The sequence below is a fragment of the Cydia strobilella genome, chromosome Z, assembly GCF_947568885.1.
Source record: "Cydia strobilella chromosome Z, ilCydStro3.1, whole genome shotgun sequence".
Classification (NCBI taxonomy): Eukaryota; Metazoa; Arthropoda; class Insecta; order Lepidoptera; family Tortricidae; genus Cydia; species Cydia strobilella.
In genome coordinates this window covers 12,311,030-12,328,144 of record NC_086068.1, presented here as the reverse complement: position 1 = coordinate 12,328,144, position 17,115 = coordinate 12,311,030, and the positions used below count along the sequence as shown (strand labels likewise).

At 37.3% G+C, this 17,115-nt stretch overlaps 1 protein-coding gene and 1 long non-coding RNA gene across 3 annotated transcripts in view; one reads left to right on the top strand and one right to left on the bottom strand.

The window, feature by feature from the left end:
* Positions 1 to 10,869, bottom strand: part of LOC134754523 (uncharacterized) — a 100,338-nt gene extending 89,469 nt beyond the window's left edge. Inside the window, exon 1 of the long non-coding RNA XR_010128928.1 lies at positions 10,836 to 10,869. This is a non-coding gene — a long non-coding RNA (uncharacterized LOC134754523). The remainder of the gene's footprint in view (positions 1 to 10,835) is intronic.
* The window catches only part of LOC134754219 (protein zer-1 homolog), a 34,361-nt gene continuing 25,635 nt past the window's right edge, over positions 8,390 to 17,115 (top strand). For both annotated transcript variants that reach the window (XR_010128880.1, XM_063690390.1), the window contains exons 1-4: positions 8,390 to 9,642; positions 9,731 to 9,933; positions 10,266 to 10,437; positions 12,400 to 12,561. Coding sequence is in view for 1 of the 2 variants with exons in the window: in XM_063690390.1 (XP_063546460.1) it covers positions 8,638 to 9,642; positions 9,731 to 9,933; positions 10,266 to 10,437; positions 12,400 to 12,561 (1,542 nt within the window). In the remaining variant the exon portion in view is untranslated. The remainder of the gene's footprint in view (positions 9,643 to 9,730; positions 9,934 to 10,265; positions 10,438 to 12,399; positions 12,562 to 17,115) is intronic.

Here is a 17,115-nt window from a genome sequence, read left to right as displayed (position 1 = left end):
ACCTTGGTAGCTATAAAACTAACTGTAGCCGCGGTGAGAACAACCGCAGGCAGCCAATGTTGATTGCCCCTGTAAAGCGACTCGCTAAGCTCAGGAGTTCACTCAGTGTCGTTGGGGCCAAGATCTACAACTCGGTCCCGACTGATATAAAGTCAGCGGAAAGTGACAATGAGTTTACAAGGAAACTCAAATCGCTGCTAATCACGCAGGCATGCTACAGCGTAGACGAGTTTTTTCGTGGAGCCCATTAATTATAACGTTTTCCGAACGTGTAATATTAGGTACCTATTATTTATTGTGTTTAGTTAATTATGCGTAGTTTAAGATTTCGTAGTAAATGTATAAGCAAATGTTAGAATATGTAAATATAATCACTATTATCATTATGTACATAAATATGTCTGTAATTGTAATCTTGACCTGTAAAACAATGATTTTACCAATAAATCAATCAATCAATCAATTTCAGAATAGCGGATTGGATTGATTAGTCATATTAGTACCTACCTTTTTGAAATGTCTAAACTTACATTTAACAGTATACAATTTGTTTAAATTACCAACATATGAATTCATATACCGGCCATAATGTACAATAGGCCAATGTCTATCTACAGTCTCCGTTATATCTTTTTTATGATTAAATAATCAAAAGCCCAAAAATTGTGCAAGTCTGCGTGACTGCTTACCTATAAATAATAATAATAACCCCGCGGGAGCAGCTTGTGGCGAGCTGACGGTGACTGGCGACACCGCGGACCCCTATTCCAGAGGGCCCTGTCGTCTGGCCCTCGCCTCTGCGCTTGCCTTGACTGGCCGGCAAGAGTGGAGTCACAAGAGCGGGACCTATGCTCCAGGTTGGAAGTGTAAAATGTCGTAACGCCGGCAGCCTGCTAAACGGATTACCGGGATCTGGCTACCGCAGACTCACCTCTCGACAACCGCACAGCCGCTCTGAAGTGTTGCTCTATTGTCGCACTGTGCGTGCGGCCGTTGTAGGGCCCAAAATTAGTAGGCGAGTCACCACCTGTCTTTTAAAATTTTGAGACTGATTGTCACGGCAGGTGTCCGCTTGTCGCCTCCCATAGCTCATTATCCAGTCCATCCAACATTCAAATGTATAGCCTACGTCCTTAGTCTATGACTTTAGTTCTCATTGCAGCACAAAAGTGCTTAAATAATCTTTGCACCTGGCGGGGACCATCTCCGGATGTATGAAATTGTGCGTTCGGGAATGGTATCCGCCACGTGTATCCCTTGCTTGTAGATTTAATATGTATTTAAGGGCATCTGCGCTGTTGGTTTCGGCCCCACGCACGCCTCCCAAAGGTCCGGGATCCCATGGTCCCGAGATATGGAAAGACAGACAAATAATAATAAGCTTTATTTCTTCCACACATACTTCGAACAAAATAAATATAAAACATTAAAGTAAAGTAATTTAACTTAAGATTTAACTTAAAAAATAAGTGGGCCCCTTGCGGGTAAAAGCCTCCCCCAAGGAATTCCACTTCTCTCTATCATGGGATCATGTCTCTAGCCATTTTGGACCCGCCGTTTCTACTAGTTCGTCTGACCATCTGCCATGTGGTCGGCCTTTGCCTTTGCCTCTTGAGCCCTGCGGCTCAGGGCCCAGACCACTTTACTGTTCGTATGGTCCATCTGTCGTCTCTATATCTGGCAACGTATCCTGTCACTCCTGTTCATTTCCACTTTCTTTCGAGTGAGAATGTTAAGGCGTCTGTAATTTTAGTTTTTCTTCTGATATCATCATTCCTCACTCTATCCTTTAATTTTATGCCTAGTAGGCTTCTCTCCATTCGCCTCTGCGTGGTTTGGATTTTTTGTCTGGTTGTACTTGTGTACTCCTTTCACATAAGGTAAAAACGAGGAGTAACGGATAAGGTTGGCACAAGGACGTTATCCCGTTCCAGTCACCTGGCGTTTATAAGATCGATTGCAGTTGTGGTAGTTCCTACATCGGGGAAACGAAACGTACCATTGCGGAGCGAGTTAAGGAACATATCGCAGCTGTCAAGAACCGTCAGGTGAACAAGTCTGCCGTTGCTGAGCATTTACTAGAGTCAGGGCAAAACCACTGGATTGAGCTTCTCAACCCTAGAATACTTTCTACAGATCGTGGGTTTTATAGTATAAAAATCCGTGAAGCCATTGAAATCAAGAAACATAGAAATTTCAATCGAGACGAAGGTTTTAAGATCTCATCCACATGGAACCCAGTCATTAGTAAGTGTAAGCGAAACCAAATATCGAAAGTTGAAAAAACGAATATTGTGAGTGTTGTGTGTCGACCCGGTAGCATCCCTAGTGCGCAAAACGTTCAAGTTAATAAACAAGACCAAGTGCGGGTAGTTCGAAAAACTCGCGCGCCTAGAAGATGTTGATGTCAACTTTAGCCAGTCTTCTCCGAGACCACGGGGACAACGCCGTCCTCGAAACGTCGGAGGTAAATTTAAAACTTATTTTACGCGATTAAGTCCCGTCGTTGTAAATAATAACGAGTGTGGAGGGTCCTTCAGGCAAATTATGGATAAACATGTGTGTTCACACGAGGGCGGTTTTTAAGCGCGGCGCTTTTTTATCGAGCACTGTTCTATTTTCGGCGTTGAGCGCTGACCGTTAATTGAATTGAGCATACGGAACTCCGTGTATCTGTTCTCACAAGCCTTAAGGCGCTCTAGACTACGCGGCGCGAAGCCGCGAACGCAAGTGTGGAGTCGATTTCGCGTCTATTAGCGAACTTGTCTCCACACTCGCGTTCGCGGCTTCGCGAGTGTGGAGTCAAGTTCGCTTCACGAGTGTTGAGGGACCCTTAAAAAAGCGCCGGCACTGCTGTCAGTTAGCTGTCAAGTGTCAATCTTAGGTGTCATTGGTGTCAATCATCATGGCTGTGCCGAATTCACAGACCTAAAATTTATGCTTAGCCGAATTCGTAATAAATAACTATGTTGATAGATAGATAAAAGATTTATTTGTACAGCTACAATTACACACAATATTAATACAAACACATCAGAAGAAAAAAAAACGAATTACTACTTACACTAACAAAGAAATAAAATTATAACATAATATTCTCCTAAATAAATTGTATGGCATAGGAATCCGTGGAACAACTCATGACTGGTTCAAATCATACTTGACAAACAGAATACAGTATGTAGAAATAGAATATTTTAACAAAACAACTAACTCTCTTTTAAAAACATTTTCATTTCACAAAAAAAACACATCACAGGTTCTATTCCTCAGGGCAGTGTTTTAGGCTGCATCCTATTCTTAATCTACATTAACGATCTGGCAAAAATAATAAATACCGAATATACAAAATGTTTCCTATATGCCGATGATATATCTATAGTATTCTCTTGTTCAAACAGTAACAATCTAACTCATAAGTTAAATAATATTTTTGATACCGTAATTCAATGGCTCAGCAATCATAATCTACAACTAAACGTAAAAAAGACAAATTTAATTCAATTTCGACCCCATCAACGAACCCCATTAAATTTTGATTTCACTTACCTAGATACCCAAATTCAACCAATAAAGCACTGCAATCTCCTCGGCATAGTCATTGACGAGAATATCAATTGGAAAATGCATATAGATAAAATTAGCTTGAAAATATCATGCTTTGCTTATGCCCTCAGAAATATTAAAAAAACCACAGGGTTAAAAACGGCTCTTAGTGCTTATCATGCATTTACCCAGACATGGCTCCAATACGGGATCAATTTGTGGGGTAATAGCACAAATAGTACAGATTTATTCATATTACAAAAAAGGTGTATTAGAATATTAAGTAATATAAAAAACCAAGAAAGCTGCCGACCGTACTTTAAAAAATTTAATATTTTAACTCTACCATCCCTCTATATATTAGAAACATGTAAATTTGTAAGAAAACATCCTGACCTATATTTAAAAGCTAAAGATCGTCATAATACTTGTACCTTAAATTTAAGACACCAAAATAAAATAGCCCTTCCCGCCAGTAACTTACAAATAAGTAATAAGAGCCCCTATAATATGTTAATAAGAATTTTCAATAGTCTCCCAAAGGAAATAGCAGGAGAGCAAAAATATGATAAATTTGTTAACTGCTTGAAAAATTATTTAACGAGTAATTGTTTTTATTCTATACAAGAATATTTTGATTGTAATAAATACCATAAATAGACATATAAGTAATACATAGCTTAGGTAGGTATAACTTTTGTGTAATGTTATCTCTGTGTTTAATTTACATATGTATTAGTTTAGAGTAGATAGATAAAATTGCAATACCCTTACAGGGTGTCATGTTGTGATACATTATCGATTAAGAACATCTGTAATTTTACCAATGTGAAAGCAATAAATATATTATATATATTATATATATATATATAACGAAAATACCCTAATAAAAATGAAACAGAAATGGTGTAAAATTATGTGCAAACTGTGTGCGTTGCAGCAGGACAAAAGGGTCACGGCTCAGTGATACGCTTCGCTCTTTGGAGCAAAGCACTGATTTTCTGCCGGGACCCAGGTCACAACTAGGGCTCGCGGTCGAATCCGTGTTTCGTTTACACGTTTCGAATACCCGTTTCCGAATAATACGTAAACGGTTTTCTGGCCCGTTCCGCACGTTTAATTAAGAAACGTGTAGTTAAGACCCGTGTACACGGATAAACGGGTATTCGAAGATACGTATCTTATTTATCCGTGGCTCCGGACACGTCCTTGACGATAGTAGCGAAGGAACGAACGCCAGCTACAAATGAATAGACAAAAGATTCATGACGAGTTTCTGTCATATTTAACCTTATTCCGTGGGTCATAGAGTCAAAATTCAATAAACGGTTTAGAAAACCCTTTCTTGAGCAGGTAGTTTTTGCTTGCAATAGGTATTACGAGTATTCACGCTTCTTATCAAAGTAGTATTTTATATAGCACTTTAAATAGCTGCTTTTTTTACGTTGCGGGTTAGCAATAAAATAAAGTAAAAACCTGCTAGTACCTATTTAAAAAAATATATATTAGAACCATCGAGTTCAGTATGTAGGCAGGAAGTCAAACTAATGTTCGAAATTGGCATTAGGTAAGTATTTATAAAAAAATACATTTTTAACTTGCTTCTTTATTTTTAGTTTAATTTGAGAACATGATATGAAATTGTATTTCTTGTCATATAATGTAGTGTAGGTACACCTTATAAAACAAAGTCCCCCGCCGCGTCCGTATGTCTGTCTGTATGTTCGCGATAACCAGACCTCACCTATGAATGAAGTTTTTCTTTGGGAATGTTTATGTGTATATTTTGTTAAGGTTTTGTTTAAATTGGTAGAAATATGACGATGTTTGCTAATGAAGTTAGAAAAAATCACGCTGGCCAGGAGCTTAATCGGAAACGCTGCCCAATCTATTTGAGATATAACGACACAATGTATGGTGGAAAAGTCTACAAAAAAGTGCGCGATGGCTGTCTGTCTATATTTTAAGAAAAATTAACCCATTATTAACTTCTAAAAAAACCGGACAAGTGGGAGTCGGACTCGCCCACCGAAGGTTCCGTACAAAATTTAATTTTAAATTTTAGTTGTTATAGCGGCAACAGAAATACATGTGTAAAAATTTCAACTGTCTAGCTATCACGGTTCATGAGATACAGCCTAGTGAGTAGTGACAGACAGGTGGATGGAAGTCTTAGTATTATTGGGCTTCCGATGTGAATACTTGTTACAGAATGTATTTTATTATGCTTGACTCTCCATGCGAAGCCGAGGCGGGTCGCTAGTTATTAATAAACACTTTAAATCAACTTGATAAAATTGCACCTTCTCAATAAATTCTAATTGTTTTTGCTCTAGGTACCTCTTACCATAGTAAAACGCTTTTTAGTGCGGCGCGGCTACAAAACAATAGAAAACATTTTCTTGTGCAGATGTTTTGACCTTATTACAACGACATAAAGCTTATAATTCGCGGTGACACTTGTGATAATAGTTTGGGAACCTACATGTTTTCGACGATGACAAACAAAAGGATATTGGAAAACAATGGATGGATGGACCATTTAAGTTTATTACCTGAACGCTAGTGAGAAAGTGACCAAAGTGAAATATGAACGATTACCAATTTAAAGATCTATCTTAATGTAATTAGCAATATTATCGCAAGTTATCCAAGGTAGTATGGGTTTTTATGGTTCTTGGGTAAAATTCTGCTTTTCATTTGAGCATGATTACTCGATAATCCCGCTTTTGTGTACCTAACTTTTTTTGCGCCGTTGGCAGGTTTGTCGTTTTCGCAAAGCAGTAATACACCCGACATAAAAATAACCACGAAATAATTAAACTGTTATTTTTAATAAATATTGTATTCTGTCTGCACACCTATTATTAACGAAAAAATACAATACCATAATGTAATTATAAAAAAAAAACTATGATCGATATCAAATTTATGTAATTAGCTTAGAAGCAATCGGTTTTATTAAATGATATAAATAGTTTAAAATAAAAAATATATATACCTACTATTAAACATAGGAAGATGGCTCAGTACCTATGTTTTATCAATACGGTTAAAAACAACTTAAAAAAAAGTAATTGTGCGGTTTTATGAAACCACGATGCAAGTGAAACTTTTTTCGGATTGTAGGCATTTAACTAAAAAAATTCGGAAATTAATTCGAATTACGGTATTAAAATCGCGGTTTTAATGTTAACTTAATAAATTGGGGCGATAGAATAAAAGTTTTACTTTAAAAATCGTACGACAAACGAATTCATCTGAAGTCAACATAATAATAGTGGAAAGTGGACCTTGTTACCATTGTACATTGGCTCAAACTGGTTCGGAGTATTCAGACCCGTTCGGAACGGTCTTAAGTACCCGTGTAAACGGAGATACGTGTCTGAGATACGTTTCTTGGGAACGTTCCTTCGAAACGTTTTTCGAATCCCGGCGGTTCCGTGTAAACCGGGTTCTTAGTACCGCCGGGCTTAAGAACACGGGTATTCGTTTCGGCGTGTAACACGGATACCGGGAGCCCTAGTCACAACAGATAATACTATATATACGATGTGCTTACGTAAGCGGAATGAAATGTACTGTGTAAAGTGTGATTATATGTGCATGTCGTGTGATAATTACTTGATTAAATATTAAGACAGTAGGTAAATGACCCGTGTGTAGTGTACTGTGTGTAAGTCTCCAAGTTGTGTGACATTTTAGTTGTGTGGCATCAGCCCCACCATGTTATATCCTGAAATCTGCAACCAAATAGCCGAATGGAATCCCAGCGGTTTGTTTTTCAAGAAGTATTTTTTTAAAGTGACTTTTAAATGTCTTTTTAGATTTAAGTTGTCTTAAAGGCGGGGGGATATCATTCCAGCATTTGGTCGCAAGAAAACGGAAACAACCGGTAAAGGCAATCGTCCTATGAGGATGTACTTCTAAAATTTATGCAAAGAAGAAATGTTTATTTTAGAATAAAGATACTCGGGTGACTTGCAATTTATAACGCCAAAGAGAAGACAAGCAAGGTGTAAATGTCTACGTGATGCCATATTCAGAGTCGAAGATTTGTTCAAGAATGGTGTGATATGGCTCCTTGGAGGAACTTTGTAGCAATATCGATAACAGTACATCCCCCCATCCCACAATATGTGGGAGCTCGATCCCGAATTGTTAATTCTAGAAGTCTAGTCTCGACCATTACTCTGTTAAATCTTTACCGGAATACGCAAATATAGTACTTAAAAATGAAGCGTGTTTTTATTACTACACGTCCACAAGGCAGGGAGTACGAGTCACAAGTGATTTTTAAGCGTTCATATGAACACAAATATTAGAAACGGTAAAAAAGCGCCAACGTCGGGTATTAACGCGACGCTTTTTAAGCTCTCGTGAATGGGTTAGTAACTAGTTAATAATCTGTGATGGGGGCCTTAGTTCATGGGGATTGGACTACATATTATTAATCTGTGGGATTGGAGAGCGCTTAACTGAGTGAAACGGAAAACGGACAGACGAAACACACACACACACACACAATGTCGCAGGCACAAGTGCGAACGAGATGGAAGAAAGACGTGACACGCCATAGTCCGAAAAGTATGAATATCATTCCTCTGTGTGCACGCGATATTGCTATGGCGAATAGTGAAACTTCACCACGCCTACTTGGAAACTACGACAATGATGGTTATAGATTTTGTAAAATACTATTGTATTGTTATTTTGAGTTTTGATTGTTATCAATCAAACTTTATGAAGTAAAATAAAAATATGAAACAAACTTGTGTATCAATACCCTTACTTTAGTGTTGCCATATTATCTCCATTAAGAAAAAAAAAGAAGAGCAAGTGACAGTCCTGTAGTCTAAAAAATTAGATTGGTTTTCTTGTTGCGTCGCGATTTTATTTGTAATCGAGGTAATATTACATCCGTGAAGTAATTGTTTAAATTTTACTACAAGTAAGTTGTTCTTTATGTTAGTCAACGAATTATAGAGATCTTCGTTGCGAAGGGAAACGCAACGATGGCACTGCGAGCTCATTTCTCCGTTTCGTAAAGTCCTCACCTCACCAATCATAATATAATACAACACAGTCAAGATGATGATGTCGTCGGGGCAGGAGTTGTTTTCTTTGTACGACAGCTCACCTGATACGCTGTTCGACATTAGTATGAATTACATTGTTAATAATCTAAATATAATTACGACATTGGATCCGAACACTCGATGGCGTAAGTTGAAAGACGATGTGATTCTACCTTCAGAGATATGTGAAAAGTTTTTGGAGGCATACCAGAAGAGCAACAGAGTAAGTGATAGCATAGCGAACATATTCCGTGACCGAACACGCACCAGGTTGTCTGTGGTGAGACTTCGCAACTCGCGCATCACTGACGAGGGGTTTCGCTGCCTCATGGAGCACAAGCCCTTCGAGCTCGAAGTGGTCCAGTGCGAGTACCTTAGCCCCAGCTCCTTGGACATCATAAACAGCAACAGCCAAAACCTAGTCTCTCTAAAAGTGGGCCCTCTGACATATGTTCTCTCACAAGACGAAACTCTCTTCCGACAGCGAGGATATATAATTGATGCGCCTAATTTGAGACGGCTCACCCGCCGAGGACTTGCAGTGTTTCCACTACTGCTTTTGAAATCACTCACTAATCTAACACACTTAGACTTGTCTAAGACCACTTCGTCGAGCACCATTTGGGTTTTAAAAGATTTGAAAAACCTGAGATCTTTGATTTTGCACAGTGTGCACTGGACAAAGGATGTTATTGATTGGATAGCCACCCTGCATACTTTGAGACATTTGGATATCTCGCAGTCCAATGATAGGCTTGGGAAATATTTCAAACCAAATGATGTTTTGGCTAAACTTATAAATAATCTTACGCTTTTGGAATCGTTGGATATATCAGGGACTAATCTTGCGGGCTCTGGGGCGGCAGCAGTGTCCAACAGTGAAGGTACTTCAGATATTGACCAAGTGAGATGTGATATACCTGGCTTAGCTGCCCGTGTCAACAGGCCCCTGGAGTTTCTGGGCCTGTATGGGACACACCATGGAGCTTGCAAAAGGCATGACATTCCTGCCAAAGTGGTGAGTTTATGATGAACCATAACTGCTGTTGGTTTTTTGTTTCAAAATGGAGCAGTTACTAAAATAATGATATCTATAATTTTTTTAGATAACGGGTGATGCTAATGTGGAACAAATCTTGACTGCTGCAGCAGCATACATGGAAAGGCCAGCTATTCTTACACGCGTCCTCAATGACCTTTATTATTTGTTCCGCTATGAGAACAATGCTTACATAGGCCGAGCGCTAGCAGTGGTCCTAGATGCAATGGATCAACATGTTTCAGAAAAGCATATACAGATATCTGGCAGGTCAGTGGAGTGAATTCTTGCTTTATATAATATACAATCTACCTTGGATTGAAACATGAGTATAAGGCAGGGGTCGGCAACATGCGGCGGCCCGTGGGCCGCATGTGCCCCACAAACGTCTCACTTGCGGCCCGCGATTCTCGCGAGCCTCCCTGGCTATTTTGTAAGTAATTTTGACAAACGACAATACCTGATAAAGTCATAAATAGTAGCAAAGTGCGGCCCGCGTCAATTTTGTTAACTGCTATGTGGCCCTTGGCTGCTAAATGGTTGCCGACCCCTGGTATAAGGTAATGGTAAAGGTATTAAATACTATTGTATTTTTTTTCTAGTGCAACACTTTTCTACATAGTCAAAGGCAAAGAAAAAGGGCGTATAGGTATTAGGCTAAAAAAGCGAATAATCACTGCTCTCTTAGATGGAATGGAGGCTCACCTTGGTGATGACACAATGATGAGGAATGGGTGCCTTACATTGTGCCAGTTCAAAATACCAACAGATGTTGTAAGTAGTTATATTAATACTACTAGTCTATTTTTTAATTGCGTAGACTAAAATGACAACCACAAATGTCAAACGTAGAAATAATGATACCAGCTTAAAACAAACAGTGCTGATCTTTGCTTTCGGTTTGTGAATAACCGATAAATATTTAATTAATTTTAAATTCAAAATAAACAATAAATGAAATCTACTCGCTACATGACAGGAAATCCATACTTAATATTATAAATGCGAAAGAGTGTCTGTCTCCCTCCCTGTTACCTCTTCACGCTTAAACAGCTTAACAGATTTAGTTGAAATCCGGCCCTAGTGTGGGGTATCTATGGATAGGTCTTCAAAAATGATATTGAGGTTTCTAATATAATTTTTTTCTAAACTGAATAGATTGCGCGAGAGACACTTAAGTAAAGTGTGTGTCCCCCCCCCCCCCCCCCCCCCCGCCCTGTAATTTCTAAAATAAGAGAATGATAAAACTGAAAAAAATATATGATGTACATTACCATGCAAACTTCCACCGAAAATTGGTTGGTTTGAACGAGATCTAGTAAGTAGTTTTTTTTAATACGTCATAAATCGTAAACCGCAATTTACCTTTCACTAACGTTTCACATAAAAAATAACATTGTTAAAATTATGTAATGTACGGAACCCTCGGTGCGCGAGTCCTACTCGCACTTGGCCGGTTTTCCAGAACTTACCCCTTAAGAAGCCCTCTCCTCACATTTTTACCTACACTATTTCACCCTTTTTAATACCTCTCCTAGTGTCCCCTTTTAGCACGTCACGGATTATCCATTCATTGTGTTACAGACACCTCATCAACAAATATACGTACCTCCCAATAGTTTATTTTCGGTTAGTACCGGTTATAGCGAATCACTATTTATAAGACGTATAAAACTAGCCACACATGACATGTCATTTTAGTCTACGCAATTAAAAAATAGGCTTTAATAACTCATATTAAAAAATATAAAAGTAGAGGTAAATAACACGGGATCTTATAGCGATTTCTTCCAGATAACTAGTTATTGAAAATGCGAAATAAATATGTGCAACAAAAACTATGAAACTTAATAGTTTCATATTTGATTACTTCAGTTTCGTGTTTTTTTTTTTTTTTTTTCAAGTTCAAAGTCTGTTTTAGTGCTGCTAACAGATATTTCTAGTTTCTTTATAAAATAAAAAAGTTTGTTATTATTAAGTTTTTATATAGTAAGTGTATACAGTTAAGGTTTACTAGGTTAGTTTTAATTTTATAATATTGTAGTTTGATCATAATAAATAAACGTTACTGAATATTTATATTTGTCAAAATAAAGTTTTGCACGGGAAAAAAAAAAAAAGTAGTCGCCTTTTTTCCATATTATTTGTTTAAATTGATTAGTTTACAGTCAAATATCCATTAACTATTATAACTTTTAATATTTTGTGTTCTACATTGTATCGATATATGTGTGTCGGAAGTCATAAATGAGAACTCCCTGTGACAGTTCAAAAATGGCACAATAATTGCGGTCTCTGATCATTATCTATCAAGTCGCAAGTGCCGAGAGACATTATCTGGGGTGTCTTTTCACAGCAGTACCTACTTACAAAGAGATGGATAGTTCTAGCGCACAAAACCATACAAATCTCACTCATAGTTATGTTGCATGATTATTATTTAAGGAATTGTAAACTTTGGTCTAAGTATTTTTATCTCTATCATATTTCAAATGTACCTGTGTGACCGGTAAAATATTTTACCAATAAAGAAACTGAACTGAACTGAACATAAACGATATAATGAACTCTTAAATACGCTCCAGTAAATTAGGGCTTGACCTTAAAACTGCATTTTCATAACTAAGAAACATTTACAACCCTACATTTTTTAGTAGCTATCCTCTGAAAAAAACTGACTAACTTTATTATGTATTGTGTTTTGGATATTAGTAATTATTATTGGTCACGTTTCAGCTGTTTGAATACGAGCGGGTAGTGCAAATCCTGCTGAATGGAGTGGCCGACGTGAACCAGGAGGGTTTCGTGCAGCGCATAGCGATATACCTCCTGAACTCGCTCGCTTGCCAGGTTGACGGCACCCAGAAGCAATTCCTGGGCAACCAAGGCGCGATAGGGGTTAGTAACCTTTTTATATACCTTGCAATTCTTATTTAAAACACGAATAATGTTTTACACTATTCTTTCAAGCTGTGCCATTTGGGGCCTGTTTTCACATTGATTAGTGTTTATTGCGAGTTCATACATTTGCAACTTTTACAAATACAAATACAAATTTCTTTATTGTCAGATAACAAAGGATCTTTTTTTTGTTAGTACATTAAATGATTTATAAAAAATCTTAATAATAAATGTTAGTAATAAATAAATTCTAATAATTACAACATAGATTCTAAATTTGTTTTGACAAGCTTAACTAATCCAAATATGTTATGGGACAGTCAAACCTGCCTGCGACAGTTTTCAGAATACGATTGTTACTGCCCCGCAGTCTGCTTAACAGTGATGCTACCTTCGTTCGCTGGATAGCTTGAAAACTATCAGCACGAGCTTCAGCGAACATCGTAGACGCACTGCAGAAGCGAGGCAGTCTCAACAGGGCTCTGAACCCGTAATTATGATGGACTCGCAGAGCTTTGTATGACTTTTGGCATTGATCCATAGGCTGCCCGCGTACATAGCCGTGCAGTATGCTTTAAAAAGTGTTATTTTTACTGCGTCCCAACACTTGGCCAACCTACAATCCAACATATTAGCCCTAACGGACAACACTGCGTTCCCGTTCCATATCTACATCATCGCTAAGGTGTTCTGTAACAAAATGTCCGAGGTACTTAAATTGCTTCACTCTCCGTATAATCGACCCGTTCAGTCTTTTGATTAGTGGCAAAAATGTATAAACTCGCATACCTTGCGTGTTTTTGGAATGTTTTTTAATGACTTATGCAAACCTGACACAGTAAATTACATAAAATTATGTTGTAATTATTACTAAATAAGCTTTTTTAGTTTTTAGCTTTTTATGTGAATAATAAGGAAAATGTACCTATAACTTTTTTATCAGTAAAAACCTTTATGACAGAACTTATGGACCACCGACTTGCTTACTTTTTATGCCTTGCTTGCATTGCGAATTTACAGTCTACCCTTGACAGTGACGTAATCCAATGGATACAAAACCTTAAAATAACGTTATGACTGGAATGATCATGCCATACGAATCACTACATAGTATAAAACAAAGTCGCTTTCCGCTGTCTGTCCGTCTGTCCCTATGTATACTTAGATCTTTAAAACTACGCAACGGATTTTGATCCGGCTTTTTTAATAGATAGAGTGGTTCAAGAGGAAGGTTTATATGTATAATTTGTAAAGGTTTTGTGTAAATTAGTTGAACTACCCGTGCGAAGCCGGGGCGGGTCGCTAGTAATTAAATAATTAGCAAATTTACGACTTACAAGCGTAAGCTAAACACAAATAAATACTGTATTTTCATGATCTTATTCTTGAATTTGGGTATGATTATGGCCAACAGACCCTTTTTTTATCAAACGTTATTTTTAGCTAATAAATGCCTTGCTTAATTGAAAAATGTGATTTCGTTAGACGTTCGCGTGAATTCTACCCCTATCTCATTTTTTTTGTAATCGAGCTGAAATCTACTTCGGCAAATTCTGACAATAAGTATATGCGGTGGGTACTGTGGATAGGCGAACTCTTTGATCATCAAAACGAGTCTTATAAACATATAACTTGGGTGCGAAAATGATATTGTCTATTTATAGCTTTGTTTATTGTACAATAGTTACCCAACTATTAATTAAAAATAGGTAGCTAGCTCCAAATGTACTTAGAAATGTTAAAATAGTTACTGTTTTTACAGTTTAAACCTATTTTTTGGCTAGTGTAAAACAATCCCGCACCCAGAAATCCGGGATATCGCCTATCCACCCAGTAAGCGCTAATAATTAAAGAGTTCCGGCGCCTCCCTTGCGGTTAAATAACCACAAATGAAACAAAAGCCATTCAATTAAGGTGACGTTGATTATATCATGCCGTTCATTATGTAACGCCACTTGCGAACTTTCATAAGCATTTATTCCCACAGAATGTATGCGTTTGCTACAATAGTAAGTGTTTCTCATAGCCTTTAATAATGCCATTGACTTCGGTCTTGTAATATATTACTTAGGGTTTTATATATGATATGACATTGAAAAAAAAACGATATTGTATATTTGACTCCAAACTGCATAAAAGTGTTACCACCCAACTATGTATGAAGGGTCAAGGGATATCATATGTGTGGGTATGTTTTGTTTGTATGATATAGGAGGTTAACGAGCAGAGGAATCGCCTGATGGTAAGCGGTTACCGTCGTCCATGAATGGACACCGGCAACACCAGACCAGAGGGGTTGTAATGTAAGTGCGTTGCTAGCCTAATGGTAGTACGCTCGTTTCTTGAAGGTTTCAAGGTCGTGTCGGTCCGGAAATACCGCAAGCGACAGTTCTCTCCACAGTTTAACTGTGCGAGTGTGCCATTAGTCATTAGCATGATCTACCTACACAACTTGACGGATTTTAAAGAATAATATAATTGTTATTTAAGTTTTACTCGTAAATGTGAGATTGATTTTGGCTATTAGGGAAATGAAACTTATTACATAATACATATATATGTAATGTCAAAATTCTGCCACTGCCCACCAAGAAATATGACTTAGGGCGTATATCTATGGGCGTATAAATACCAAGTTAAGGCGGTTCCCTGAGCCAGAAGGCGAAAAATCTCCTTACGTGATAATGTTTTTCTAAGAGGCGTTGATATTAGTATACGAGGAAAAAATATATGTAGTTCTTGACTATATTATCTATAATAACATAGCTTCCGATACACGAATTATGACAATTCGCTCGATACAATTAATTCCCAAAGTAACCTCTAACTCGGACTTTTAATCCAACTTTACTCGGTTATTTATTATGTGATACTATAAACAAAAAAAGAAGAAAAAACAATCTTAACTTAAATAATAATTTCATAGCTTTCGAATTTTGATACTGTAAGGTAACGTTTTTAAAATAAATAAGACGACAAAATTCGATCAAAATCCATTACTGCGGCGGTAGCACGGTCGCATTTTTATCGCTTGTCACCATGCCTGTCACGTTCTAACAAGTATGTAAGTGCGAAAGTGACGGGCATAGTGACAGGCGATCATAATGGAACCATACTGCGCCCGCAGGTCTGTATACTCTGTATTGATCAGAAGTTATTGAGAATGTGTCGCCAGTGTAATCCCACCCGTGGCGGGCTTGTTTGTGTAGATATTGTATTAGGTGACGCTTTATATTAACACCTTTTGACCTTTACGCCGTGCTGTTTCTGACATGTGTTAATACAATATTTTACCGACACTACGGGATATGAGACCTACCTATTTTAATTTATGATAATACCTGCCTTCAGATACCTAAGTCATAGTTTGAACACTAATAAGTGCCAATGCCGAGTAGGAATCTTGATGTAACAGGCATTTTGGTTTACCTCAGGCAAGTCCTTGGTGAAGTGTTTTTTAACAGCCACTCCCAGCTATCTGCTAAAATTATACATTAAGTTTTGAGTACGTCACATTTATATTATATATCACTGGGAATGGTTTTTCATTAGAATTTATGTTCATACTTTTACAATTCATTTTATTCTGGCAATAATCAATGAGCTTTGTCCTTTGATAAACACTACATGTGACTGAAATTGCGTAATTAGGTTGGTATTATTTGTTTTTTATTGATTATAATTGCATTGCAATGCATTTCCATTTGAATGTATTATTGTTTTTAAATACTATTGTAACTGTTGTTTTAAAATATTACTAAACTTAAGTAGCGCGAATTTAGCAAATAATAAAATGCAAATGAAACATAAAATCAGGGACACGTTCTTGTAGACTGTATTACGCTGACTTGTATTTATCATAATATGCATATGTTTTATGTATATGCTGCTGTAATAGTTTAGGATGTACTAATATTGTACTTAATAATGGCGGGACGACTTGGACGCATTCTACCCGAATTGGTAGGAAAATACAAATGAAAGGGTCGAGTTGAGGAAACAAGTGGAGGGCTTTGCCCAAACGTAGGACACTAAATCAGGCTTAAAAAAACGCTAACCACTTTAACATTTTATAAATGCACTAATTTAGTTTGAGCTGCTGCCGCGCAACTGCGAGTGTATAGGTACCTATTACGACCAAAATATGAAGCAGATAACATTAAGAAGTTTTATTATACTTTAGCATTATTGGAAACAATGTTGCAGTACCATTTTCCGCAAATCTATGTTGTCAGGCGGTCTCGCATGGGTCTATTCAGCCACCAAATACAGTGTTTCCCCGGTAATTCGTCTACAATAGACGAAAGGATCAATGATAATTTTATTATGTTGCAAAAATGTTAACATGAATATAGTTTAAATTATTTTGTTTAAATCTATGTTTATAATTAAAGCTGAACTCGTTTTCTTTATACAAATGTGAAGTATAAAGACAAAAAACCGAGTCGGACTCGCGCACCGAGGGTTTCGTACTTTTTAGTATTTGTTGTTATAGCGGCAACAGAACTACATCATCTGTGAAAATTTCAACTGTCTAGCTATCACGGTTCA